General features: G+C 44.2%; 2 protein-coding genes and 1 long non-coding RNA gene across 15 annotated transcripts in view; 1 reads left to right on the forward strand and 2 right to left on the reverse strand.

Moving 5' to 3' along the window:
• The window catches only part of GCNT4 (glucosaminyl (N-acetyl) transferase 4), a 30,245-nt gene extending 22,899 nt beyond the window's left edge, over window positions 1–7,346 (reverse strand). The window contains exon 1 of one of the 6 annotated variants that reach the window (XM_047823223.1): window positions 7,249–7,346. Coding sequence is in view for 1 of the 6 variants with exons in the window: in XM_047823202.1 (XP_047679158.1) it covers window positions 6,757–7,142 (386 nt within the window). In the remaining 5 variants the exon portion in view is untranslated. Of the gene's footprint in view, window positions 1–5,782; window positions 5,986–6,131; window positions 6,327–6,353; window positions 6,549–6,756; window positions 7,143–7,248 lie in introns of those variants that run through there. The other 5 variants (XM_047823202.1, XM_047823216.1, XM_047823230.1 and 2 more) reach the window with 5 other exon arrangements.
• LOC125146513 (uncharacterized) lies at window positions 6,119–16,938 on the forward strand. 4 transcript variants are annotated; one of them, XR_007144821.1, is made up of 4 exons: window positions 7,216–7,325; window positions 8,500–8,665; window positions 11,205–11,319; window positions 16,549–16,938. It is a non-coding gene; the product is annotated as an uncharacterized LOC125146513 (long non-coding RNA). The 4 variants fall into 4 exon arrangements; XR_007144822.1 differs by lacking the exons at window positions 7,216–7,325; window positions 8,500–8,665 and adding an exon at window positions 6,119–6,193; XR_007144819.1 differs by lacking the exon at window positions 8,500–8,665 and having other exon boundaries at window positions 7,189–7,325.
• A 4,196-nt stretch (window positions 16,939–21,134) lies between these two features.
• The window catches only part of ANKRD31 (ankyrin repeat domain 31), a 137,570-nt gene continuing 132,981 nt past the window's right edge, over window positions 21,135–25,723 (reverse strand). For all 5 annotated transcript variants that reach the window (XM_047879451.1, XM_047823193.1, XM_047879458.1 and 2 more), the window contains one exon: window positions 21,135–21,497. In XM_047879451.1, coding sequence (XP_047735407.1) covers window positions 21,352–21,497 — 146 coding nt within the window. In that variant the 3' untranslated portion in view covers window positions 21,135–21,351. The remainder of the gene's footprint in view (window positions 21,498–25,723) is intronic.

The raw sequence follows: 25,723 nt of genomic DNA on the forward strand, positions 1-25,723 counted from the left end.
CAAAGAGCTAGAAGTCCAGAGTATTCATAGAGATTACCTTGAGGTTACAAAGAGCTCCCTTATCACCAGGCACTTTTGTTTTGCTTGCCACGGCAAGAGAGCACATCACCTCAAAAGGCGTTTGGTAGCATCTTGGATGGGAAAGCAGGCTTGAATTTTATGGACATCTTTGCAGTTTGGTTTAAAGCTAGTCTTTCAGTGCCCGGGGAAAGTACGTGGGAGAGGGCCTGGGTAGGACTGGATACGGATCACGAATGATAGCACAGTGTTGGATTCCAGGCACTCGTTCATGCTCTAGCAACCATGGCTAAAAGCATTCTTGCCATAAAGCTGTTCTGCTTTTTACATTCTTTTTTTTTTTAATTGTTTTTTAATGTTTATATTATTTATTTTTGAGAGAGAGAGAGAGAGAGAGCGAGCAGGGGAGGGGCAAAGAGAGAGGGAGACACAGAATCGGAAGCAGGCTCCAGGCTCTAAACTGCCAGCACAGAGCCCAACGTGGGGCTCAAACTCATGAACAGCAAGATCGTGACCTGAGCCGAAGTCAGACGCCCAACCGACTGAGCCACCCGGGGGCATCTGCTTTTTACACTCTTAAACTTTGTGCAATTAAAGTATCTAATTATATTCCTTTAAAAGCCATATATGGACAAAATTCTACATTAAAAAAATTTTAAATAACCTGAATCTCTTCGCTAAAATGTAAGCTTTAGCACAAAACCCTCTTCAAGTCTAGAGCTTAGTGGTGGTTGTGAGGGGTGCGGTGAAGGAGAGGGAAATGACAAGGCACAATTATTGCTTCCTATTATTTTGAAATATCTGAATCCATCCTAATCTGACTATGAAGAAGCTGAAATTTACCTCTGTGTCACTTACAGAAAACCCCCTAAGCTGACAGTATAAACCAATCAGGACAACAAGAACAGTCATGGAGCTCCTGACCATAAGCTGCCAGTGACTATAAGGGGTGCGGGGTAGGGGGACACAGAGGCTGGAGTCAGAGAAGATGGTCCTCTCGTCCTCTCCCTCTCTCGGAGCAACCGCATGGGGACGCTTCAGAACAGCTGTAATTTAAACCAAACAACGATGGGCTGACGACAATTCTTCTGATGTCAGCCCCACAAGGACTGCAAAAGATGCCAAGTTTTTTAAGCCTCATTAGCCGTGAGGAAGGCCTCTACCAAAGCTACTCACATTGTTATTAATTCCTCTGGCCAGGACATCAGCAGCCAGATCAGCAGAGGACATGAAGGTTTATACGAAAGAGGACAGAAGGAGGATCGAAACAGATTTGGACAGACTTGAATCCAGCAAGATGCAATCTAACGTCAGTACCAAGACCAGCGCTTAGGTCCAAGAAATTAACTGCACTCACAGCAGATGGAGAAATGGGGTTTAACAGGAGCATCTGGAGAGAACAGTTCAGGGTTTGGCGGACTGTATGTCTGGGGGGAGTAACAGTTTGTTGGGGATGAGGAAAAGATTTTTTTTTTTTTTTTTTTTTTTTTTAAATTTTTTTTTTTCAACGTTTATTTATTTTTGGGACAGAGAGAGACAGAGCACGAACGGGGGAGGGGCAGAGAGAGAGGGAGACACAGAATCGGAAACAGGCTCCAGGCTCTGAGCCATCAGCCCAGAGCCCGACGCGGGGCTCGAACTCACGGACCGCAAGATCGTGACCTGGCCGAAGTCGGACGCTTAACCGACTGCGCCACCCAGGCGCCCCAAGATTTTTTTTTTTAAAGGCAGCAGATGCAAACCAAAACCCAAATCAGTGTGGTTCTGGGAAGCATGAGAACCACAGGGCTGCACAACCTGAGAGCTTAGAGGGCCCTCAGGAAGCATCTTCCCCGGGGTTAGACCCTGGGGCGGAGGAAGGGATGGGTTTGTGTCTGGGTACAACCCCCCACAAGGACACTGACCAGCAGAAGTTAAGCAGAACAATGAGAAGCTCATGAACACAAGAGGGAAACGGGAGGTCGAGACTGAAGAAACAAAAATTCAAGAAGAATGAAAGCTGGCTCCAAATATTGAAACACAGGGTGCTGGGCCCCATCCCCAGAGGTTCCCATTCAGCAGATCCAGGTGGTCTCGGAATTTGCATTTCTAAGTTCCCAGGGGAGGCGGACGTGGCTGGTCCAGGGAACATACTCTGAGAAACAAAATTGTAATTCAGAAAAAAATATGTATGTATTTCTGAGATTTTACTAAGACACAATGGCCATTCCCCAGCAAGTCCAAATTAGGGATAATGTTTTGGTTTTAAAACCCCACATATTGGGGCACCTGCGTGGCTCAGTCAGATAAGTGTCTGACTTCAGCTCAGGTCATGATCTCATGGTTCATGAGTTCGAGCCCATGTTGGGCTCTGTGCTGACAGCTCAGAGCCTGGAGCCTGCTTCAGATTCTGTGTCTCCCTCTCTCTCTGCCCCTCCCCTGCTCACCATCTGTTTCTCTCTCAAAAATAAATAAACATTAAAAAAAAACACACATTTATTTTTAAGATTGTGCTCTTTTTAAAATTTTATGTTGCTGAACAGAAGTTTCACCTTTACTTCTGACCCTTAGCATTTCTTATTAGTTCAGCTTCATAGAGCAAAATTCTGTCTCTCTCTCTGCTTCATTTCTTGCATTTTACGTAGTGGGCAGTCTCCTTCTGGTATTCTTCCATGCATCCTGTCCTGATGTATTATATTCGGCGGGTCAAGCCTCATTACATATTAAAATGTGACCTGCTTTCATCAAATGGTATCTGGCTTCCCACATCTGCTAAAATAGTAAATACTGATCTAGTCCTTTCCCCCTAAAAGCCCACACCGAGCCCACCGTGCCCAGGGGCCCATTAGATTTCAAACCAGCTGGATTTGATTCCTGATTAATTTTTATTTGATCTTATATACTTGAAGCTTTAGCCTTTCGATCCCAGTAGGAAAATTACCAGCATATGGAATGCATATACAATGACATGCAAAGCAATGCAAATTAATACAAAACATACACTTCTAAATTGCTTGGGACAAGTCTGTAAGCTTTGACATTGATATTATCTGCTTTGCTTCTCTACAGTCTGGCCAGCAGTGACCAGATTCTTTTATTACAGTTAATTTTATATGGCACCTAGCACCTGACACTGGTTAGCCTGTTAAATGGAAGGCGCCCCTGTGCGGGAGTCAGGCAAACGGGATCCTAGCCTGAACTTGGCCACTGTTTGGTTCTATGGCCTTGTACAAGTTCTCCCAATTCTCTGGTTCTCAGATCCTACATCTGGAAGTAATGAGGTGACATCATCCTAAAACCGCCAGCACTAAGGCTTACAGGCCGGCACAATGCACACATCGTGTACACGTTGTGCGTGCGGGATGCACACGTGCAATCCTCACCACAGCCCATGAGAAGGTACAATCAAGCGTGCGCCCCGTCCATGTGGTGTCATTTCAGAGGCCAGGAAACTCTCATGGGTAAGCGAGGGAGCAGCACAGCCAGAACTGGCCTCAGCAGTATCGCTCCAGGGGCCACTCAGTGGAGCTGCTGCTCTGTTGCCCCATTTCCAGCTGTGTTACTATGAAACATTAAGTTTGCATGATTCACGAAGTCCAAGTTCACATCTCACAGTCATATGTGCTTCAAAGTACTGTTTCTGTGAGATGCTGAGAGTTACGGGAGTTCGATGTCAAAATGCCAGCCCAATCAGACTGTAGTCACCTGAAGGGACTCCATAGCTTCGTTCCATCCCTTTCATGTATTGTGTGTGAAGCTCCGTCATCTCACAAAAGCCATCTCCCTTTCCCTCCTCTCACCTGAGGAGTGGCTTCCAGGGAGGCAAGCGTGGAGGCCACTGCCAGTCCTCAGCCCGCAGCGCGACCCGCGGACCGGGCAGGTGCTCGCTCCCATGTGTGAGACGCGCCCCCCTGGCTCTCACCTCTCCCCATGAAGGCAGGGGCTCTGTCCCAGGTCCACACCCCTGCCCCGGCCACCCCAAGCGTTAAGTAGTGCCCCAGCACAGGTGACGCCTACTCCACTGGAGCATCAGCCAGGGTCTCAGACTCAACCAACCGAACATATCTTTCCTCCAAAACCTGCCCCTCCTCTAATGTTCCCTTTTTTATGAATGGCAGCAACATCTGCCACAACCTGGAGAGAGTCGCCCTGCCCTCTCCACACAAAAGTCGTCACCAAGTCGCTCCAGAGTCTGCCTTGAATGCAAGCACTTGCTGCCACGGCCTCAGCCCAGCCCAGACCCCCAGGCCTCTCAGACCCTTGGAACAGCCCTGTTTACCTTCCGGGTACCTCAGATCCATTCTCACACAGCAAACCTAGTCTTGTTTTGTTTTGAATGCAACTCTCACCAGGACACTCTCAGGTGTGAAACTGTCCAGAGGATTAATTCCACAAAAGGGCCCCAAGGCCTGGCATCATGTAGCCCTGGCACCTGCTCACCTCACCTGTGCCACTCTCCCTTCACATCAAACTGGACCTCTCCATTCCACAAACTCTCTGCTAGTCCTTCTGTCTCAGGGCATGCTGCTCCCTGGGCGGGGAGAATGCTCCTTTCCCCCTTCTCTCCCGTGCACTTAGTGGACACCACTCCCACTCATCCATGAGGCCCACCTTAAATCTCCCCCAGAAGGCCACCTGCCTCTTTCCCAGACTCAGCACTTCTGCCCCCTCCCCCCTAGCACACGGCACTGGCCAGACCCACAGTAAGGTCTCAGCAAATTTAGATGGATGAATTGACTTTTCAACCTGGCATCACATAATCCCATTCTCGTGCTGCTTTCTTCCACTTCCCAGCCTAAGAAGGAAATCCTTTCTTTGAAGGAAACACAGTTTACTTCTGGTAGGGGCCCTAAGATAAGCCCCAGGTTACCAACCAAACTAGCAGCTGCAGTATTCAGTGATTTTCAAGGGAGAAAACAGAAGCTGGGCACAGTCATGTACATTCCCTACTTCCTCACCCCCCACTCCCCACCCCCCACCCCCCACTGCAGCCATGATCTGCATTCATTCAAAGTCACATTGATAACTATTTACTGCCTGCCTATCTTGAGGGTACGCACTTGGCATGGTGCTATCAAGTGCCGACTTTGACTTATTCCCCAGTTATGCCATTCACTCCTACCTACCACCGTGCTGGTAACTGTGGCGTTTAGCAAATCACTTTGGAATGAGTAAACTCTGGAATGAGTACAAGCAATAAACAGGAAGGAACCCTGCTCCTCATCTCCCCCTCCCCCAAATTCTTCTATCAGCTTTCCGAACTCCGGACCACACAACCAAATTCTTTGGCTATTGTTTCTCTGCTGATAAAAGAGGTAATTCAACAGCATCTTAATTGGTCATTTCTCAGACAGTATTGGATCCTTGGAAAGTACAGCACAGAAATGTTCCCTGCCATCATTCATTTATTTTTAAAGATTTTACTTCCTCAAGACACTATCAACGAAGGCTGTCAAAAGGGACAGTTAGGTTCTAAAATGTCTTAGGCTGATAAGTGGTTTGATAAGGGCACGCTTCATGCATGTAAGATCAAGAAGGGTGACTTCTATGTCTACCAACTCTCACGGGATACTTAATATTAGCCCTAATTCCCTTAATATTCTGGGTTGTTCCTCTTCAACTGTACGGACGAGAAGAGGGAAGGGTAAGGTCTGAGGGCTAACACTACCTCTTCGTGTGCCCAGGTAAGGGGGCAAATCACAAGCTTCCCGTGCAACAACCCGGAAAACCTCCCCAAGACCGAGAACTTGGTTCTAAAACTACCAGGCAATACCAGCTCACTCACGCCGTCAGTAAAGATGGTAAACTGACTCGAGAGTCCAGACCTCTTGGCTTGGATCCCCGGAGGCTCCAAGCCTGCCTGAGCGGCGCGGCCACCTCGCAGGGGGGACGTCCTGGTCAGCTCTGCGGCATGAAAACTTGACCTTAAAAAGCAACGAAGCTCGTCCCTGCCGAGGGCATCGACAGGAGGTCCGCCCCACAGCTTGCGATCTCCAAACTGGTGAGACCTCACCCCACCACCCCACCCCACCCCTCCCCTCCGCCCCAGAGCGCCCAGTGCTAATGGACAAGCCACTGGTGCAGCCCATCCCCGAGCGCCTCGTCCCTCTCCCGCCCACGCGCTTCCCGCCTACCAGGGACGAGGACGCCAGGGACCCGAGTCTCGGGCAGCGTCGCCGGCGGCGCTGGGGCTGCGGTGAGGCTGGAGCGCTGGGTTGGGGGGAGGAGGTGGGAATAGCCGGCGTCGCGCCCCCTCCCCCTTGGCGCCCCTCGCCAGAGCGGCCCTTGTGCCGCGGGACGGAAACTGCGGCCACCCCCCGCCTCGGAAAGGGCGCGTGCCGGAGCCGCGTTCTCACCGCTCGGGGAGAGTCCGGGGAAACCCTGGTGCGGACACGCCGCGCGGGTTCCCGAAGTTGCGGCGTCCGCGAGTGCCGAGGCGGGGTCACCCCGCAATAGCCCCCGACTCCATCTCCGCCCGCCGGGTGCCCGCGCCCTTCCTCCCGGCACCCGCTAGGCGCGCAGCCAGGCCGGGGCTCAGCCCGGGATCCCGCTGCGGCACCCCGTGGTCGGCGTCCCCGCCCCCACAACCCCCCCCCCCCCCCCCGAGAGCAACGCGGCGCCCAAGTTTTCCCTAGCGGGAAAGTCAAAGTCTCGAGGAGGAGAGGGTCCGGCCGTCCCGGCCACTCCGTGGCTGGGATCGGAGCCCTGCACCCCGGCCCCGGCCGTTCCTCGCTGGCCTGCGTGGCCAAGTCGACTTACGAAAGGGAGCAGGGGAGCCCCGGACGCGGGGTCCCCGCGGCTGCAGAGGCCGTCCGGGAGGGGGCCGCGAGCTGCGCTCCGGGCTCCCAGCCCCTCTGCGGCGGCGGCGGCGGCGGCGGCTCGCTCCCGCCTCCTCCCCTTTCGCCAACTCGGCGGCGCGCCCTGCTAGGGAGTTGCTTTCCCTCGGCCGGGGGTGGGAGAGCGCCGAGCGGCCCCCGTGACGTGGAGGAGAAAGGAGGAGCGCCGTCGCCGCGCTCCCGCAGCGGGAGCTCCCCGCCCCTGCACTCCGGGGTCCCCGCTCCAAGCTTGGGACAAAGTTGCGAGGCGCGCGGCGCGCTCCGCTCCCGCCGAGCCGCGCGGCTCTGCGCGGCTGCCCTGAGCGTCATCCAGGTTCGGGTGCCTCCCCGCGTTAAACAGACAAGAAATCCGAGGTCCGGGGAGCCAAGAGGCTTGCCCAAAGTCGCTCAGAGGGCGGTGACAAAGCAAACTTACATCTGCGACTCCTTGCTTTCCCCCAAGGCTGTGCTCTGTGAAGCTCGGGCCCTGCAGGATTTGCCTCGCTCTCATTGGTGAGACTGGGACAGTGTCCCACGCAGCCGGGAGAAATATCTAGGAACAGCGTGGGAAGGTGGAGCTTTATGGCCAATAAATAGGGTACAAAGTTGTTTTCCGTCAGTGCCTACATGCCAAATAGACACTCGAAGGCTTCCTTTTTACCCGAGAAAGCCGGGCGGGCTGGGGGTGGGGGGGACGGTGAGGGCGTCAGGCCTTGAGGGCGTGGGATCATGTACCAGTCCTGATCCCGGAATAATTGAATGAAAGCAAGCTCAGACCTACTTAACCAACTAAGAAATATCTACAGCTTGAAGTATACTAATTTTTGGAAGTGGATGTGATGCAGGCAGGCCAGTCTGAGGACACGGGAGGGGGGCCCCAAAGGACGAGCCAAAAGGATTCCTGGCTTCGGGCAGGATAGAAATCACATGTGAAAAGTTTATGGAATAGCGGGAGTGACCGAGAATAGCAGAGGGAGTGTCTGGGAGACTCCAAAGGGGGAATGAGTCTAGGGGTTGCTTTGGGTTAGGGATTTATATTGGAAAGGTGTCCAGGGTATGTGTTCCTTGAGGATTCCAGGAGAGGGGCCAAAGGCACATGACAGGTGAATATTAGGTGTTATTTTAGAAGGTCCGCGGTGTTGATGCCAGCCTCAGCCCAGATTTGATCGAAGCTAATGTCCTGGAATGAGTTTGGGATCTGGCTCTTTTTAGATGTTATCCGGTGTCTGAGAACTTAGGACAGAACTCAGAGAATAACTTTCTTATTTCCCCCTTGGAGTGGGAACATAGCTCCTCTGGTTTATGCAAACGCAAAAAATAGAACATGAGTAAATGGGGCCTAGCAGAAGAACAGCAGAGATGGAGCCTTTCTAAAAATGGAGTCCCTTCCGTTTCCCTATCTCAGATGCTTTATCTGTGCTGGCAGTTGTCTACTTCCAGAAGTCTCCTGCAGCACTCCTGTTCCTTTTAGGGCCAGAGGCTCCTAGGGCCTGACTTTTAGAACAGGAGGCCCACGAGGCAAGTCAGTCACAGCTGGTTTGCTGCTTCCTTCAGTGTCAGTCCGTGTTGACTAAGGGCTTGCCATATCCCTGGTTGGTGGGTGGAGAGCCAGATAAGACCAGACTCTGACACCCAGTGAATCCCAACGAGGGAGCACTGCATAAGACTCCGTATCCTTTACTCCCAGGATCTAGAGTCTGAGACTACTCTGCCTCTTAAAAACTTCTCTGTGCCAGGGGAGCAAATACTTCAAGATCCGTTTTGAAGGCACTTTCAAGTAAATGGCCAGCTTTGCACTCATCTCCTTTTCCCCAGTGGGACCTCCTTTTTCTGCAAGAGTCACTAAAGATCAGGTAATTCACTCTGCTTGTCTCCCCCGTCTGCACACAAAGAAGATGATGATAAAAACAAGTAAGGCTTCTATCATCCATCTTGGGCGCTATTCTAAGATATCTATACAGACTCCTGTAATCATCGCAAAGTTACGAAAGAGGTGCCATTTCTATTCTGATTTTATAGATGACAAGAGGGAAGCAGGTGAAGTGAAATAGTTGCCAATAAATGGAAGAGCCAGAACTCAGACCCTGATGGGCTGCCCCAAGTATCCATGCTGTTAACAGCTGAGGAGACTGAGGCCTCTGAGACTGGGATTTGAATGGCCCACCAGCCCCCACTCGCACCACCGAAGCTTCTGGTTATCTCAAGCAAGGGGCGTTACGAAAGCCACACTCACAGAATTCCTCCCAAAGAGACCAGTTTTCTTATTCTGAATATATCCAATCAAAAGTGGTTATCCAGGGGCATCTGGGTGGCTCAGTCGGTAAAGGGTCCAACTTCTGCTCAGGTCATGATCTTGCAGTTTGTGAGTTAGAGCCCCGCATCAGGCTCTGTGCTGACCTCTCAGAACCTGGATCCTGCTTCAGATTCTGTGTCTCCCCCCTCTTTCTGCCCCTCCCATGCTCATGCTCTGTCTCTGTCTCTCAATAATAAATAAATGTTAAAAAAATTTTTTTAAAAAGTGGGTATCCATTCACTCACTTGCTCCCCTGTCTCCAACTCCCAGATCAACCTACTTACTAGTCATAAAGCAAAATGTTTCTATGATGGGACCTTAAAAAACACCTTTAGCATAAAGTTTGGGCACGTTGTTTTAGATTGTTCTATATTCAGACCATGCCCATTCTCTCCCTTCCCTCTCTATTCACTGCCATCAATTAGTCCCTTTCCTTAAAACAGTGCCCCAAGTCTTCCAAAAGCTGATTGTCCAAGGCTGGATGGTGGCCATGGAAGGTCTCTGCTACGCTGTGCAGCACGCTCAGTATTCCTGTTAGTTTCCCAGAGCTGCCGTAACAAATTACCACGAACTAGGTGACTTAAAACAGTAGAAATGTATTCTTTCACAGTCTGAACCCAGAAGCCTGAAATTAAGGGGTTGGCAGGGCCATGCTCCCTCTGAAAGCTCTAGGGAAGAATACTCCTCTGTCTCTTCCTCGCTTGCGGTGGTCAAGGGCACTCCTTGGCGCTCCTCGGCTTGCAGAAACATCACTTCAGACTTTGTTTCCTTTACTACGTTAGCCTTCTTTTGTGTGTGTGTGTCTTCTCTGTGTCCAAATTTCTGTCTTCTTTAGGGTTATCGGACACTGGGTTTAGGATCACCCTAATCCAGTATGACCTCATCTTAACTTGATTACATCTGCAAAGACCCTATTTCCAAATAAGGTCAGGTCCACAGGTTCTGGGTGGACATGAATTTTGGGAGGACCCTATTCCACCAAGTACCAGCCCTAAAAGTCACTGTTAATGAAAATGTTTGCTTGAGCTAAGAATGCAAAGAGTTATAAATCACAGGGCCTCTCCTCCAGGTAAGACATTGTTCTTACAGACATAGTTCCTGTACCCAGAACATCAATAACCAACAGGACAGGAGATGCCAAGTGCCAAATGATGGGCCAAATGACAGCCATGCTCAGGAAGTCAGCCAAGGGGACACAGTCACTGAGGACACCACTAAAGCACATCACTCCGAGCAGAGGGCAATCTAAGCACACCCTTGTAGGAAAGCAAAGATAAGTAAGGATAGCTTATCAAAAGCACAGCTGTGAGTGGGGAAGGCGTGCCTGGCAGAATTTTACTTCTGAAGTTTTACTGCAGAAATGAGAGGCTAAAAGGACACCTACCATATGGAGTATAAGAACATGGTAGATTATTTGGCCACAATAACGGTATGTTGCAATGCCACTGCAATTAGCATGCTTTAAAGTGCTCTTTCCTTTCATTAATTTCATTCGGTCTTTTTTTTTTTTTAATGATCTGTTTATTTTTGAGAGAGCACAAGTGGGAGAGGCAGAGAGAGAGAGGGATGAAGGATCTGAAGGGAGCTCTGAGCTGCCAGCACAGAGCTGGATGCTGGGCTTGAACTCACGAAACACAAGATCATGACTTGAGCCGAAGTTGGATGCCCAACTGACTGAGCCACCCAGACGCCCCTCATTTGGTCTTTATAACAATCAGAGTGTCATCAGAGAAAAGGACATTATATCTTACATCTAAGGATCCTGGGGCTCAAAGGGGGCAAATAATTTGCTCAGGTCAAACAGCAAATCGGTTGTAGAATTGGTAGGAAACACACTGGCCTCAATAGTCCTTGTTCAGGAATTTCCTTACCAAATGATGTTTTCCCCTGGGTGAGCCTTCCAGTACTGGCTGTGTTGTCCTTGGCCCAAGGAAAGCATCTGAAGAACAGGGTAATCCTGTAAGAAATGAAAAGCCTTCCTAAAGCCATGTGAATTCCAAATTGGAATTGTGATAAACCTCCCCCAGACATCTGAATTGGTTTCACTAAACCTTCTGAGTATTTTTGGCTGTATTAAAGAATCTCCTTTGGCCTTCTAGAAACATAATAGGATACAGTGGCCTTCTGAGAAGCTCAGCTGATTAACTCATGAAAATAGAAGTTGGAGAAGTTGAGATGTTGGATACAAAAGGCAACAAATTACATCACAAAATGGTAAGCTGACAAAAACTGATAATCACAATTTCGTGTTGGATCTCACCAGTGTGGAGTCGTGCGCAGATGACCAGATCTTGGCATGTTTGAAAGATTTTCCACTAAGAATCTGTAACTGTGGCAAGCAGCTGGAAGTAAGCAGAAAGTCTAACCTTGGGCTGAGTATCTGATGATTGATGTGTGTTTTCCTGGATTTTCCTTTACTTAGTAATCAGGGAACTTGCTGTATCCTCTGCTGGCTGTGTTTAATGGTATGTTTAAGGATGAAATGCTTTTGAATCTAGTGTGATTCACTGAGTTCTTACCTGTGCAAAGTGCTACACTGGTTGCTACAAGAGAATACAAAAATATAAGAGACAGTCCCTGACCTTGATGAAAAGCCCATATCATTTAGGAGAGATGAGACCTAGAGATTAAAAATGGTATAAGTGGGGCTGCAATGATATTCTCAGCAGTTTCTCATCAATCAGTTGTCTGTTCAGATGCAACTTCTCTTGCCACCCTTTTTACAACAATGGCTTCCTGTACCTCCATATCACCTTCTAGCCCTTTATCTTGCTCTCTGGCCTTTATGACATTTGTTACTATCTGAAATTAACTTCTTTGCTTGTTTACTCTGCTCCTAGACAGAGGACATGGAATTGTCTCGTTTTTTGGTGTATTCCTAGCAGCTAAAAACAATGCTGGGCACATATTTGGTGCTCATTAAAATTTTCCAGACAAATGAATGAAGTACATATTAATCAACTGAAAATGGGCCAAGATAAGTTGAATTAATGTAGTGTTTCCCACATTTGACTGATAAAACTTATATGGACACTATCAAAAATTTTTTTGTGAAGATTTTGATTCAGTAAGCCTGGAATGGGGCCCAGGAATCTGTATTTTTAAAAAGCATCCCAAATGATTCTTTTAATGGGACAAGTTTCAGAAACACAGGATTAATGCAGTGATTGATGCATTGATGGTGGTTGGAAAAAAAAAAAAAAACTGAAGTTACAAGATCAGTTTCCAAAGATCAGTGGCTGCTCACTGGAATCACCTGGGAGAGATTTAAAAAACCCTGTAGGTGCCTGGGTGGCTCATTTGGTTAAGCAGCCTACTCTTGATTTCAGCTCAGGTCAGGTACTCATGGTTAGTGAGTCAGCTGTGCAGACAGCACAGAGCCTGCTTGGGATTCTGTCTCCCCCTCTTTGCCCCTCCCCCCCACATGGGTACGCGTGCTTGCTCTCTCTCTCTCTCTCTCTCTCAATAAATAAATAAACTTACAAAAAAAAAATCCCGACAGCACAGACACTACTCCAGATCAATGAAACTAGAATCTCTTGGGATGAGGCCTAGATTTGGTCTGGGTTTTAACATTCATCAGGTGTTCCTAATAAATATCCAAGACTGACAATCCCCTGAGATCTGCAGAAATATTTTATAAGTACTCCATGTATATTGCTAGGTTGTGGTCCAGTGGCTTCCAGCTTATTGTGTCCCACAGCTAGAATCCTTGATCTCCTAGTCTGGAAGAAACACATGCAGACACTTACACAATAACCCAATTTGGGGAGAACTATAGTAACTTGTTGCTATTGTAAAACATGTTATTGGGGTGCCTGGGTGGCTCAGTTGGTTAAATGTCTGATTTCGGCTCAGATCATGAGCTCGTGGTTGGTGGGTTCGAACTGTGTGCTGACAGCTCAGAGCCTGGAGCCTGCTTCCAATTCTGTGTCTCCCTCTCTCACTGCCCCTCCCTCGCTTGCATTCTGTCTGTCTGTCTCTCTCTCTTAAAAATAAACAAACATTAAAAAAATTTAACAAAAAAGGTTATTTAAAGCAACAACCGAATAAAATCTCATGTACTTCATGGCCAGAGAAAAAAACACATACAACATTTTGAAGGTGAGAAAGCCAACGCCCCTTGGGCATAGCCTAGATGGTTAGAATGAGTCATAGAGAGTAAAAATGCTATGCTTATAATAAAATGGGAGAAAACAGGGGCACCTGGATGGCTTAGTCAGTTAAGCGTCCGACTTTGGCTCAGGTCATGATCTTACAGTGTGTGGGTTCAAGCCCCGTGTCGGGCTCTGTGCTGACAGCTCGGAGCCTGGAGCCTGCTTCGGATTCTGTGTCTCCCTCTCTCTCTGCCCCTCCCACACTCACAATCTCTCTCTCTCTCTCTCTCTCTCTCTCTCTCTCTCTCTCAATAAATTAAAAAAAAAAGGGAGAAAACGTAGGAGAATCCTGAGTTTCTCTTGGAGGCCTACAGAAAGGTGAGAGGTGGCCCAGGAAAGAGAGAAAGGGGAAGATGTGGAAAGAGTCTGTAACAGTGGTTCTCAATCTGGCTGCATATTAAAATCACCTAAGGTGCTTAAGAAATTACCGATCCCAGACTCGTTCTCAAAGATTTTCTGTATTAAGTATAGGGATGTAGTGTGTGTGTGTGTGTGTGTGTGTGTGTGTGTGTGTGAGATGCAGCAAGGTTGTTAATCACAGGTTCAGAGAGGGGAGCCCGGGCAACTTACCCCTCATAACAACAACAGCTATCATTTATTTTTTTAACGTTTTTTATTTTTATTTTTATTTTTGAGAGAGTCAGCACAGAGCCTGACTCTGGGCTTGAACCCACAAACGTGAGATCATGACCTGAGCTGAAATCCGTTGCTCAACTGACTGAGCCACCCAGGCGCCCTGACAGCTATCATTTATTGAGCAACCCCTCTGTGCCAGCCACAGTGGCTGATGCCTGCTTTATGCAGCTTACCTCATTGAATCCTCACATACATCTGAGGAGGAAGGTACGTTGGTAGCTCCATTTACAGACATGGAAACCTAGAGAGGGTCACAAGTTTCCCTAAGTAGAGAGTGGCAGAGCTAGGATGTCGGCCCCGAGCCTGCTCTCATATCCACTGTCTTGTCCTGCTTCAACCAAGGCAGGGTGTGATGAGGACGTCCTTAAGGAGAAACTCCCTGTGGCAGAGGTCATGTCCAGTCATTAAGTTTTGTGCTGTACTGTGCTGGAACTTCTTCCCCTTTATCACCAAGCCTTCCGGGAAGCCCCTGCTCCACGACAGCTGGGGTGGGTGGTGCTTTGGGGAAAGGACCAGGTGGGGTGAGATCAGTATGAGGCAGAGGGATGTGGGAGGTGGTGAGAGCATTAGTGGCTGAGAGCAGTGTCCAAGGACCAAGCTGACCAGTAGGCTGATGGAGTTTCATAGAAAAACAGCTACAGTAGAGAATGTAGAGAAACAGCAGCAGAGGGACCAAAAATGGGGCAGTGGCGGACTTTGCCCTGTGTGTTGACTGAGCGGCTGGAGTCTGTCCCCTTGGCTTCTATAGGAAAGGGACCTCCACCATTTTAGAGAGGGGCTCTCTGGGCTTGCGTTACGACACATAAAATAATTTGTGACAGAGAGCCAGGTTCTTCCACATTTGACTGTCTACTTATTTATTTATCCTGGATACCTTTTTTTTTTTTTTTTTTTGGTTAAGTGTCAAAATTTTCTTAAACCTCTCCATATCTACCACTAGCACTTCTGTTTCGGGGACATTTTTACACGAGGAAACCTAATTTTTGTTTTGTTCTGTTTAGTCATTTCGTAACAGTTAATGTGTAGGCATAATGAGCAGAGAACAAAAATGCTGTGCTGAGGTGAAGATGTTGGGTGATTGGCAAGTCTCACCCACCAGCTGGGTAACTTGTCTCACCACTTCCTGGCCTCCGGCTTTGAAGGACATGACCCAACTTCATATCTCAGCCAGCCTGCCAGACGTCATGGAACTTTAAGGTGTCTTGTGAAAATCTAAAAACAGAAATGTTAACTGCTTTTACTTTTAGAAATACCACTATTTACATTACAGCTTCAAATGTTTGCATCTGCCGTTCCTACTTTAAAGTCCCTGGCAAAGTAGCCTAAATGAAAGAATGTGAAGTAACAGATATGTCCAAGGAATTTAAGGTTGACCATGCAGCCTGTACTCAGGGCTTAAATAGAGACCGAGGCAAGCTGATCTGACATGGCCTCAAATTCTGTTCCTCTTATTTAGGTCCATAAAAGAATTATGGACGTGAGAACGTTATGATTAAGTTTAAGCAGAAGCTTACTGTATTTCTTGGCTTTAACAAGTTTAAGAATGATACAGCCCTGGTATCCTTCTGTGAAATAGGCTTCAACATAAACGTGCTGAGGAGAAATAGGAGAGGGTGTCCAAAGAAATACACATGGTGGGTATGTGCTGTTCCTCCTCATGGAACTGAGAATCCAAAGGGACTTAAAAGTCCAGGTCCTCTGGGCACATGCATTCATTTAAAAACAACAGGACAGGGGCGCCTGGGTGGCGTAGTCGGTTAAGCGTCCGACTTCAGCCAGGTCACGATCTCGCGGTCTGGGAGTTCGAGCCCCGCGTCAGGCTCTGGGCTGATGGCTCGGAGCCTGGAGCCTGTTTCGGATTCTGTGTCTCCCTCTCTCTCTGCCCCTCCCCTACTGATGCTCTGTCTCTCTCTGTCCCAAAAATAAATAAACGTTGAAAAAAAAAAAAAAAATTAAAAAAAAAAAAAATAAAATAAAATAAAATAAAAAATAAAAACAACAGGACAGTTTCCCATGAAAATTGAGTTTGGGCAATATTTCAGATGAATAAGCTTTACTCATTCTGTGTACTGGAACTCCCTAGATTGAGAAAGAGAGAGCCCAAGAACAGATACCAATGTGTTCATATTGCAACTCATCCAGTAAGACTGCTGCATTCCATTTGCCACTTATGTCTCCGTCTGCCATGACTACCTGTCATTCACTGAAGTGAGCAAATACTGACTCCCTCAGAGTGTGTAGGAGGAAGGAGTCGATACGGTCGTCATCACTCAAAATGATGTCAATACTCTTGTAATCATTTTGTATATATATAATCAGGTAAATACTTTTGGTTGAGAGAGAGGAAATATATGGTAGCTGACAGCATGAGTTCTGAAGCCAGATTATTAGGTTTGAATCCCAGCTTTACCACTTGGTAGCTGTGTGACTTTGGGCCAGGTTACTTCATTCTGTCCCTCAGTTTCCTTATTTGTAAAATGGGAATAATATCTCTGCCTCATAGGGTGTGGTGAGGATTAAATGAATTATTACATTGAAAGTGGTTAACAATGACTGGTACATATTAAGTGTTCAATAAATATTGCTCTTAGCCCAACTCTTCCCCCTCACACATATGTTTGGTGTTTTTGTTGGTTTGTTTTACTGACAGATTCTGGAATCCGTACAACTGACTACTCTCCTGCACATGGGAAAATCCTTTTTCCTCTCAACCAATCAAGTTAATCCTACTTCCCAGGCCAGTGACTAGTTTACAAACGGGCAGAGGGTATAATTCTAGCCAATGAGACACAATGTCCCGGGGTGGTCGTGGTGCTCGGAAAAGATGTGCATTGGAAGAAAGTTATTTCTGTTCTTCTTCTAATGAGGCTGTTTCTACATGTACACCTCCTGTAATAGCCCAGCCATCTTGGCACTGTGAAGGGAGCTGGAAGAAAGATGGAAACAACAGTGACAATGTTGAGTTGAAGAATTAACGAAGTCTAAAGTTTCTACCTCTGGACTCGTTATAGGAAATAAATTTTCCTTATTGTTTAAGCCATTTTTGAGTAGAGTTTTCTATTATTGTACCTGAAACCTTCTAACTGGTTGATATTTCTTGAGCATCTAGTATGTTTGAGATATTTTATGGAAATAAGGTATAAATCTCTGAGCCTGATATCAACAAGTTTTCCAGCTATTTGCAGGGAGATGAACTATGAGAACAAATAACACCAAGCTGTAAATATTTGGTGCTTGGATCAGGGTGGTCTGAGAAAGCAATACATGAGGTCATATATGAGGAGAGGGCTCAAAGAGTAAAGAACACATAGATGGGCAGAAGAGAGAGGGAATATTCTAGGTAGTATAAACAAATGTATGGGAGAGTTAGGGATTGCATTAACTTGCTCAGAGCGCCATTACAGAATACCGCAAACTGGGTGGCTTAAACAACAAAAAGTTACTTCTCATAGCTCTGGAGTGTAGAGATCCAAGATCAAGGATTCAGCAGTGTTGATTTCATTCTGAGCCCTCTGTCCTTGGTTTGCAGATGGCTGCCTTCTTGCTGTGAATCACATAGTCTTTAAAAAAAAATTATTTTTAATGTTTGAGAGAGAGAGAATGAGCAGGAGAGTGGCAGAGGGAGAGGGAGATACAGAATCCGAAGCAGGCTCCAGGATCTGTGCCGTCAGCACAGAGCCTGATGCGGGGCTCGAACCCATGAACGAGACCATGACCTGAGCCAAAGTTGGGCGCCCAACTGAGCCACCCAGGCGCCCCTCACATTATCTTTTATTTGTATCTGTGCATCTCTGTTATCCCTCAATGTGTCCACATTTCTTCATAGAAGTACAAGAGATTGTATGAAGACCTACCTTACTGCCATATTTTAATTTAATCACCTCTTTAAAGGCCCTATTTCCACATATAGTCACATTTTGAGGTCTCAGGGGTTAGGACTTCAACATATGAATTTTGAGGAGACACAATCCAGCCTATAATAGGGACAAAGAAAGAATGACTTGCTTTTAAGAGTGAGTCAAGGACTGGAGATTATTGGCAGATGAAGCTCAAAGGTTATGTTAGGACCGGAGAGTGGGGGGACTGGAATGTTGGGCCTAGATTTTACTCTTGCAGCAGCAGGGAAGGAAAAGAGATCTTTAAGAATAATTTGGCACACTGTGCATGTTTTATAAAGAACTGGGTGAGGGAAATGGGGTAGGATTGCTGTTGCACATAGTCTAGATATGCACTGATAAAATTACTGAACTCAGGGAAGTAAGGTGGAGGGAAATGAACGAAAGAGAAATTGAGAAAAGAACAAGATGTATGCTTGGACATTCCCAGCAATCAGACCCGTGGAGTCTGTGCCATAGTAATTCAACTCATAAAAAGAAATATGATTTTATCATAATAGGATTGTGAGGTCTGGGACATTGTGGTTCCAGCTTCCTAACAGGACTGACTCCCTGTCTGAAAGGGAATAGGCTTCTTTGTTGAGTATGGAGTATCCTAGAGGTGGTCAAGAAGTTAATGTTATAGAAAGGATACAAATATCAGGTAGAAGACTGGATTGTTAGCTATTCTTGGAGGTCCCATACGTGGCTTAAGGCCAGAAGCTTGAGGGTTTCATTTAGACCTCAAAATAGCCAAAACATCTAGCAAACACTCCACACTGTTGTTTTCTCACGGGGATGATCTGGGGTATCCATAGCTCTCTGAACTCCAGACCCTTTTGTTGTTTAGTTTGGACAAGACTCAGCATGCCTCAAGGGCACTGGGGATTATGTTAGTTACCAGTTGGTAGATACATTCTTAATGGGATTAGAAAATTAAGTTTAAGAATTTGACCATTAAGATGAAAACTCAGAATTTTAAGTTCTTGTACTATCAACTTAGAATGTATGACTTTTGTAATCACTAAACAAAATACCTGCTTAAGTTATTCTTTAAAAACTATTTTTTTAAGTTTCAAAAGAAGCATGTGTTGGTTTTTTTTAAGTTGAATCTACACTGCAAAAGCATCCTTCCACCCTTCCCAGTCCAACTCTCTTAAGGGCAGACACTACAAATTGTTTTCTTTCTGGCATTCCAGAGCTTTTACTCAACATACCTGCACCCCCCCCCCCCCGCTCATTATCTACAAGTACACATTTCATGACTCATCAAGTATATGTCACACACATAATATAAATACATGCATATTTATTGGCTATAAAAATTATATACACACTCAAAGGCACATTTTTTATTCAACACAATCAGGACTTGCATTAACCACTACCTATCAACGTGAATTTTTTTCATTTATATATATATAATTTCTCATGTTAGTACATATATTTGCAAATGAGTCATGTTTTAAACATTTCCTTAAATAACAAAAGCCAAATAGGCCACCTCATGTACATTATTCAAGATTTAGGGGCACCTGGGTGGCTCAGTTCATTAAGCGTCTCTTGGTTTCAGCTCCGGTCATGATCTTACGGTTTCATTAGTTTGAGCCCCACATTGAGCTTGGGATTCTCTCTCTCCTTCTCTGTCCCTCCCCCACTCACTCTGTCTCTCTCTCATAATAAACGAATAAACTTAAAAAAAAAAATTTACAAAAATAGGGAGGCCTGGGTAGCTCAGTCGGTTAAGCATCTGGCTCTTGATTTCAGCTCAGGTCATGATCTCACAGTTTGTGACATCAAGCCCTGTGTTGGGCTCAGCGCGGAGTGTAGAGCCTGCTTGGGATTTTCTCTCTCCACCGCCCCTCCCCCCTCCCCACCATTCCCCTGCTTGCGTGATCTCTCTCAAAATAAATAAATAAATAAATAAATAAATAAATAAACAAACAAACAAACATTAACAAAATTCTATAATGTTAAAAAAAATTAGAAAAACATGGTAATCTGAAGAAATGATAATAGCGTAAGAAACTTGTTAGCTCTCAAATATTACGACATGTAGGGGTATTCTAACCTGAACATTTTCAATGGACTCTCACAAGAAGAAAAATGATCCAAGATGTCTTTACACTTTTATTAATATGCAAACCTTTCCAGGTGCTTCCTTTTCAGATATTTAAAATTTTTACTTGAACAAAAACACACCCATAGTACGCATTTCAAAAGGTGCCAAAGAGCACATGTGGTTCAGAGTCCCCCTTTCTTCTCAGTTCACTAGCCCCACGATTTTTCTTCCCACAGACAACTGTTAACCAGTTTCCCATGTATTCTAAAGATATTTATGACTCTATACATTTAAAATAAGAAAATATCAAAAAAGCAAGATTGTATCTCCCAAAGTCTAACACTTATGAGAGTAATTTTTATCACAGTTTGGTTCCTCTACCCAGATGACTCAAGCCACGGAGTCAAAAAGCTTCTTTGGGTGCCTAGGTTAATGACAGATAGGCAAAGAATAAGATGGCAATCACAGGATTAAGATAGACCCTTGAGGGGTGCCTCGATGGCTTACTGGTTGAGTTGGACTCTTGATTTTGGCTCAGGTCATGATCCCAGGGGCAGGAGACTGAGCTCTGTGTTGGGCTCTGCACTGGTGTGGAGCCTGCCTAAGATTCTCTCTCATTCTGTCTCCTTTGTCCTTCCCTCATGCACACATGCATCCTCTCTCAAAAAGACAGACAGACCCTTGAGAACTCTTGCCAAGTTTCCTTTTTTAAATTTATTCAGGGGAGGGGGGGACAGAGAAAGAGAGAGAATCCCAAGTAGGCTCTGTACTGACATGTTGGCTCTATCTAAGGGATCCTGAGATCATGACCTGAGCAGAAATCAAGAGTCAGATGTTCAACCAATGTGCCATCCAGGTGCTCCCCAAGTTTCTCTTATAAAAATCTTTCTTACAAAAAAAAAATAAAAATCTTCTTGACAATGTAGCAAAAGGTTAAGTATATCCTATTTAAAATAATCAGCCACCAAATCAACATTTGATTCATTTTTTGTCCTAAGACTTACCATAGTTACAGTTTTATCTATGCTAAATTTTATGAAATTTAAAATAAACCTCTTTCATAATTTTATATTTTGGTCACAAGATAAGTTCCAAAGTAAATGGGGGAAGGTACCAGGACATTAAGTTCTTGTTTTAAGTAGATACACTTTAGCCTGGCCTTTTCAGGACCATTTATCCATCTTTTTTTAATCCTTACTTCCCTTTAGTTAACTGTTATTTATGCAAAGGTAGAAGTATTGACTGAAAGATGAGTTTTACATTTATGTTAATAAAAAGAAAGCCAGAGATTCAATGTGGTTTATTTCAAAAATGCCTTTATTACAATGGCAAAAAAGTATTTTATCTAACTACAATAGTTTGAGTTCTATTTTTTCTTACAATAGTAAACACACATCTTAAGTAGCAACTCATAAAGTGTGTATTAAAATAGGCCCCCTGGCCCTTATAAGATAAAACATGAATGTGGCTTAATAATATGAACAAATACCTATTAAATTATTAAGAAAACAAGGTTTTAGAATGTTAGCTCTTCGCATTCCACATAGAACTTCCAATGTTGATCCATTATATGGCATGGGAGAAATTCTTGATCGCTGATTAATAGAACTTCTTTTATTTGTAGATAATGTGGGATGTTTTGCATTGACTCTCTGGAAGTTCCTATTTAAAGAAGAACCAACAAATTAAAACCTATTTAAAAAAAATAGTATTTAAATTTGCTTATTACAAATCTTAGACCCTAGTCAAGTCTACTGAGCACAAAATTAGATTTCTGACCAAGTCATAATTCACTCACTCTATATTCCATACCCAAGATAAAGCTATAAATCAGCATTGACTTCTTGGGAAAAAGAAGCCTGTCTGCAGTATAAAACACCAAGGCAAGAAAAGGATGACTGCAGCTTCTGAAGGTGGTTATATAAACCCCTCTGTGCCATAATTTCCAGTAAATTGAGAATGAAACAGAAATGAGGACTAAATGGGCTAATGCATGTCAAATGATTGGCTACTGAGTAGCATATAGCAAATACTCAATAAATATAAGCTGCTATTATTATCGTTATTTCTTACTGAAAATAGTATTAGGCTGGAAGACAGATAATCAGTTTTCTAGGCCACACAAACTTGTGTTGTCTCATGCAAGTTTTATGCCTTCTCCGGCCCAGTACAACTCGGAAAATAGCCACAGTGTGAACATTTGGCTCTTCTCATTCCTCCTCGTCCCCAAAAAAGACTGCACAGCTAACTAATGAACCATTCTACTCATGCAAGAAGTAGGAAGAAACCCATTTTCCTCAAGCGAGATCACCAAATATTAGATATTCTGCACAAGTCTCCTTAAACTGAATTGCTAGCTTCATCACTAGGCAAAAGGACAGGCTCATGCACCTATTCATGTTATCTAGTGGCCTAAATTAGCACTTCAAAATGACAAGCTAATTAGTTAGGTTAAAAATAATTTTAACTTTTACTTTTCTTTCTCCTGTAACATTTAAAAAAATTCCCTTAATAGACCGTAAGTAAAAATAATCAGACTCATTATTTTAACTGATAGTTCACTCCTCAAACATCACTAACCTACGTACTCCTTTCATTCAACCCATGTTACCTCTCTGGTTCTCAGTTTCATCATCTGTAAAATAGGTCCAAGACTAGATGATACAGAAATTTCACTTCTTTGCTTACTCTAGTTATAAATGGAAACGAATATATATATATATCATTTTCCCTTTGATTGGAATTATACTTCTTGTTCAGAAGTGTATATATATACATACACATTCTCATTCTGAACAAGAAGTATAATTCCAGTCAAAGGGAAAATGATTAGGAATTATTTTAATAGATTGTAAAAGTACATCTGCTATAGTTACACTGGGGAAAAAGTCAATTACAGCTATTGAAATACAAAATTCAATGCCTTTTTAAAATAAAAGGATTCTAAAGGCTAAACATGGTGGTAGAGTATTAGGTGATTTTATATTTAAAACTAAATTAATAGTATGAGATAGATTTATATTGATAAGATCAAAAGCCACCTGTGAAAACTATACTGGAATCAAGAAACAGACTTGGACATTATATTTTGAAGTTTAAATTATTTAAGCCCTTTCTTTATGGGAAAATAAATTTTATACGTGGTTTCTTAAGCTGAACTGGGTTTGAGACAGTTGACTTTATATGTAAAGTGTTCATGTTTTTTTCTGTGTTGTACAGACATCAGGTCTGGAGTTTTACTAATAAGAAACTCATCAAAGGCCTAAGGTATGTAAAACAATCTGGCAGAGGGCCTGGCACACGGCAGGTGCTCAACAGATAAATTAGTTTTCTTCTCTTTCCTCCCCTATCAGTGGATATATATCCTCCACTTTAAGAATTAGGTCAAAGTTAATCATGATACTAGGATGAAAAAAATTATGATTAAAGTAATGAAAAACAATCAAGAATCATCAACAGGAGCTGAAATAAACACCTTCTGCTCTGTTATCAGACACCCATCTTCCTTAGGTGTTTAAGTTTGAAGAAGTTCTTAACCACATAAAACAGAAGCACCTGTGAATGTTTGTGCTCTCTCTGTTACATATACTTTTACAGAGCAATGAAGCACAGTAATAGCACTGGAATGAACAAAACACTTTCTTTAAAGTAATTTATTTACAACATATTATCAGTAGGTCAAGGACAGTTTTTAGCAAAATCAAAAAAGAGTCTATTTTTTTTTTTTTTCTGAAAAAGCATGTTCTATTTTCAAATGAAGAAATGATGAAAGAAAATGATGTAATTAATATGCATTAAATGATGGCTTGGGAAAAGAAAGACTTCAGGAGATACTCTTTTTTTCTTAGATGAATACATTTGACATAATTTTCTTTGAGTGTTTTACTACTGTGCTGACAGGGGACATAGATATATATAAGTAAGATTGGCTTTCTGAGTAAATAATGAATTGTGATCTGCATTAACAGATTTTTTTTTAAGTACTGTAAAAAAGATTGATATGTTTGTACACAGTGATCACAAATTATGTAGAAGTTTGGGAATGTTCATTTTTTCCTTCCAATTTATTCTGAAATATCAGTGAAGATTTCCTCAATAACACAGAAGAGAAACTACAGCCAAGTAGGCAGAGGCTTAGGAGGAAGTTGTGAAATTTCAAGGGAAAATGCACCATAGATTCACTCCATTTTATAGCTTCTAAGGACTTTAGTGATATATATATATCAGGATTTCACCAACAGAATTTCATTTTTTAAGGCTGGTGTTTGTATGATTAAAATCTTTAAAAAAAAATTTTTTTTTTTACATTTATTTATTTTTGAGAGACAGAACCAGACAAAGTGAGAGTGGAGGAGGGGCAGAGAGAGAGGGAGACACAGGATCTGAAGCAGGCTCCAGGCTCTGAGCTGCCAGCACAGAGCCCGAAACAGGGCTTGAACTCATGGAGGGCGAGATCATGACCTGAGCCGAAGTCGGACACTCAACCGACTGAGCCACCCAGGTGCCCCTGATTAAAATCTTTAATTACAAATAGCATATACCTTCAAATCTGTTAATGTACCACATTCTAGCACTCTGGAGTCCACCAACACATTCACCTGAGTTACCAACTTGACTAGTTTTTGTGCGGGACTAAGAATAAAGCTCTTGGATAAAGTCTGAAAACAACAAGATTAAAAACTTTTATCACTAACCTTCGTGACTCAGGATTTTTTTTTTTTTTTTGAGAGAAAGAGAGAGGGATTGAGTATGCGTGTGCCCAAGTGGGAGTGGGAGAGGGACAGAGAGACTGGGAGACAGAGAATGTCGACACTGGACTCGATCTTATGACCGAAATCATGACCTGAGCTGAAATCAAGAGTCAGATGCTTAATCAAATGAGCCACCCAGGAGCCCCTAGGATATTCTTGATACCATGATTCCAAATGATATGAAGAAATAAATTAGTTATTGAGTTTGCTATCTGTCCCATGAAATGCTGACATCATCTGATTAAAGAGGTTTAGGAAATGTTACCAAAACTAAACAGATTTATTACTTATCATGAAGAGGGGGAAGTAGAAGGATATAGCTCTCTTTTAAGTATCTGGTTGAAAAAATGTGAAGGGCCATTAGTCTTCTATCTCACAGTCAGATGTCAAAAATTCAGATAAAGGAGATAATATTACCTAACCGAAATCCTATTTACAATCTGTTGAATTCTTCACAACAAATTCCATTAAGCCTGTGAGATCTAGGCATGTCTACTTCTTAGGACAGTCAATCACAAGTAAATTCAGTTTTAAATTAGCAGTCCTTTGGATCATATTCATGCATCCATTAATTCATTATTATTTGATGAACATTATTCAATGAACATTTACTGGCAAGCTATTGTGCTAGTCTTTGGGGAATATAATAAGGAGAAAAAGCCCAGAAAAGTCTCTCTGAACTCAAAGATCTCAGTCCATCAGGGGGTTAAGATTAGGTAGCCAGCAATTATTTATAAGATAGAGTGCTGGGGCACCTGCGTGGCTCAGTCAGTTGGGCGTCCGACTTTGGCTCAGGTCACGATCTCACGGTTTGTGAGTTTGAGCTCCCCGTCAGGCTCTGTGCTGACGGCTCAGGGCCTGGAGCCTGCTTTGGATTCTGTGTCTCCCTCTCTCTCTGCCCCTCCCCTGCTCATGCTCTGTCTCTCTCTTTCTCTCTCCATAATGAATAAACGTTAAAAAAAATTTATAATATAGTGTTATGCATAAAATTTGACCATCTATTTGCACAACAGTATGTAAGAATCTATATAGTTCTTATAGAGAACAAACTGATGGTTACCAGAGGGCAGAAGGGTGGAGGGATGTGTTAAAAGGTGGCAGGGATTAAGGAGGGTACTTGTGATGAGCACCAGGTGT

This window comes from Prionailurus viverrinus, chromosome A1 (genome assembly GCF_022837055.1).
Source record: "Prionailurus viverrinus isolate Anna chromosome A1, UM_Priviv_1.0, whole genome shotgun sequence".
NCBI lineage: Eukaryota > Metazoa > Chordata > Mammalia > Carnivora > Felidae > Prionailurus > Prionailurus viverrinus.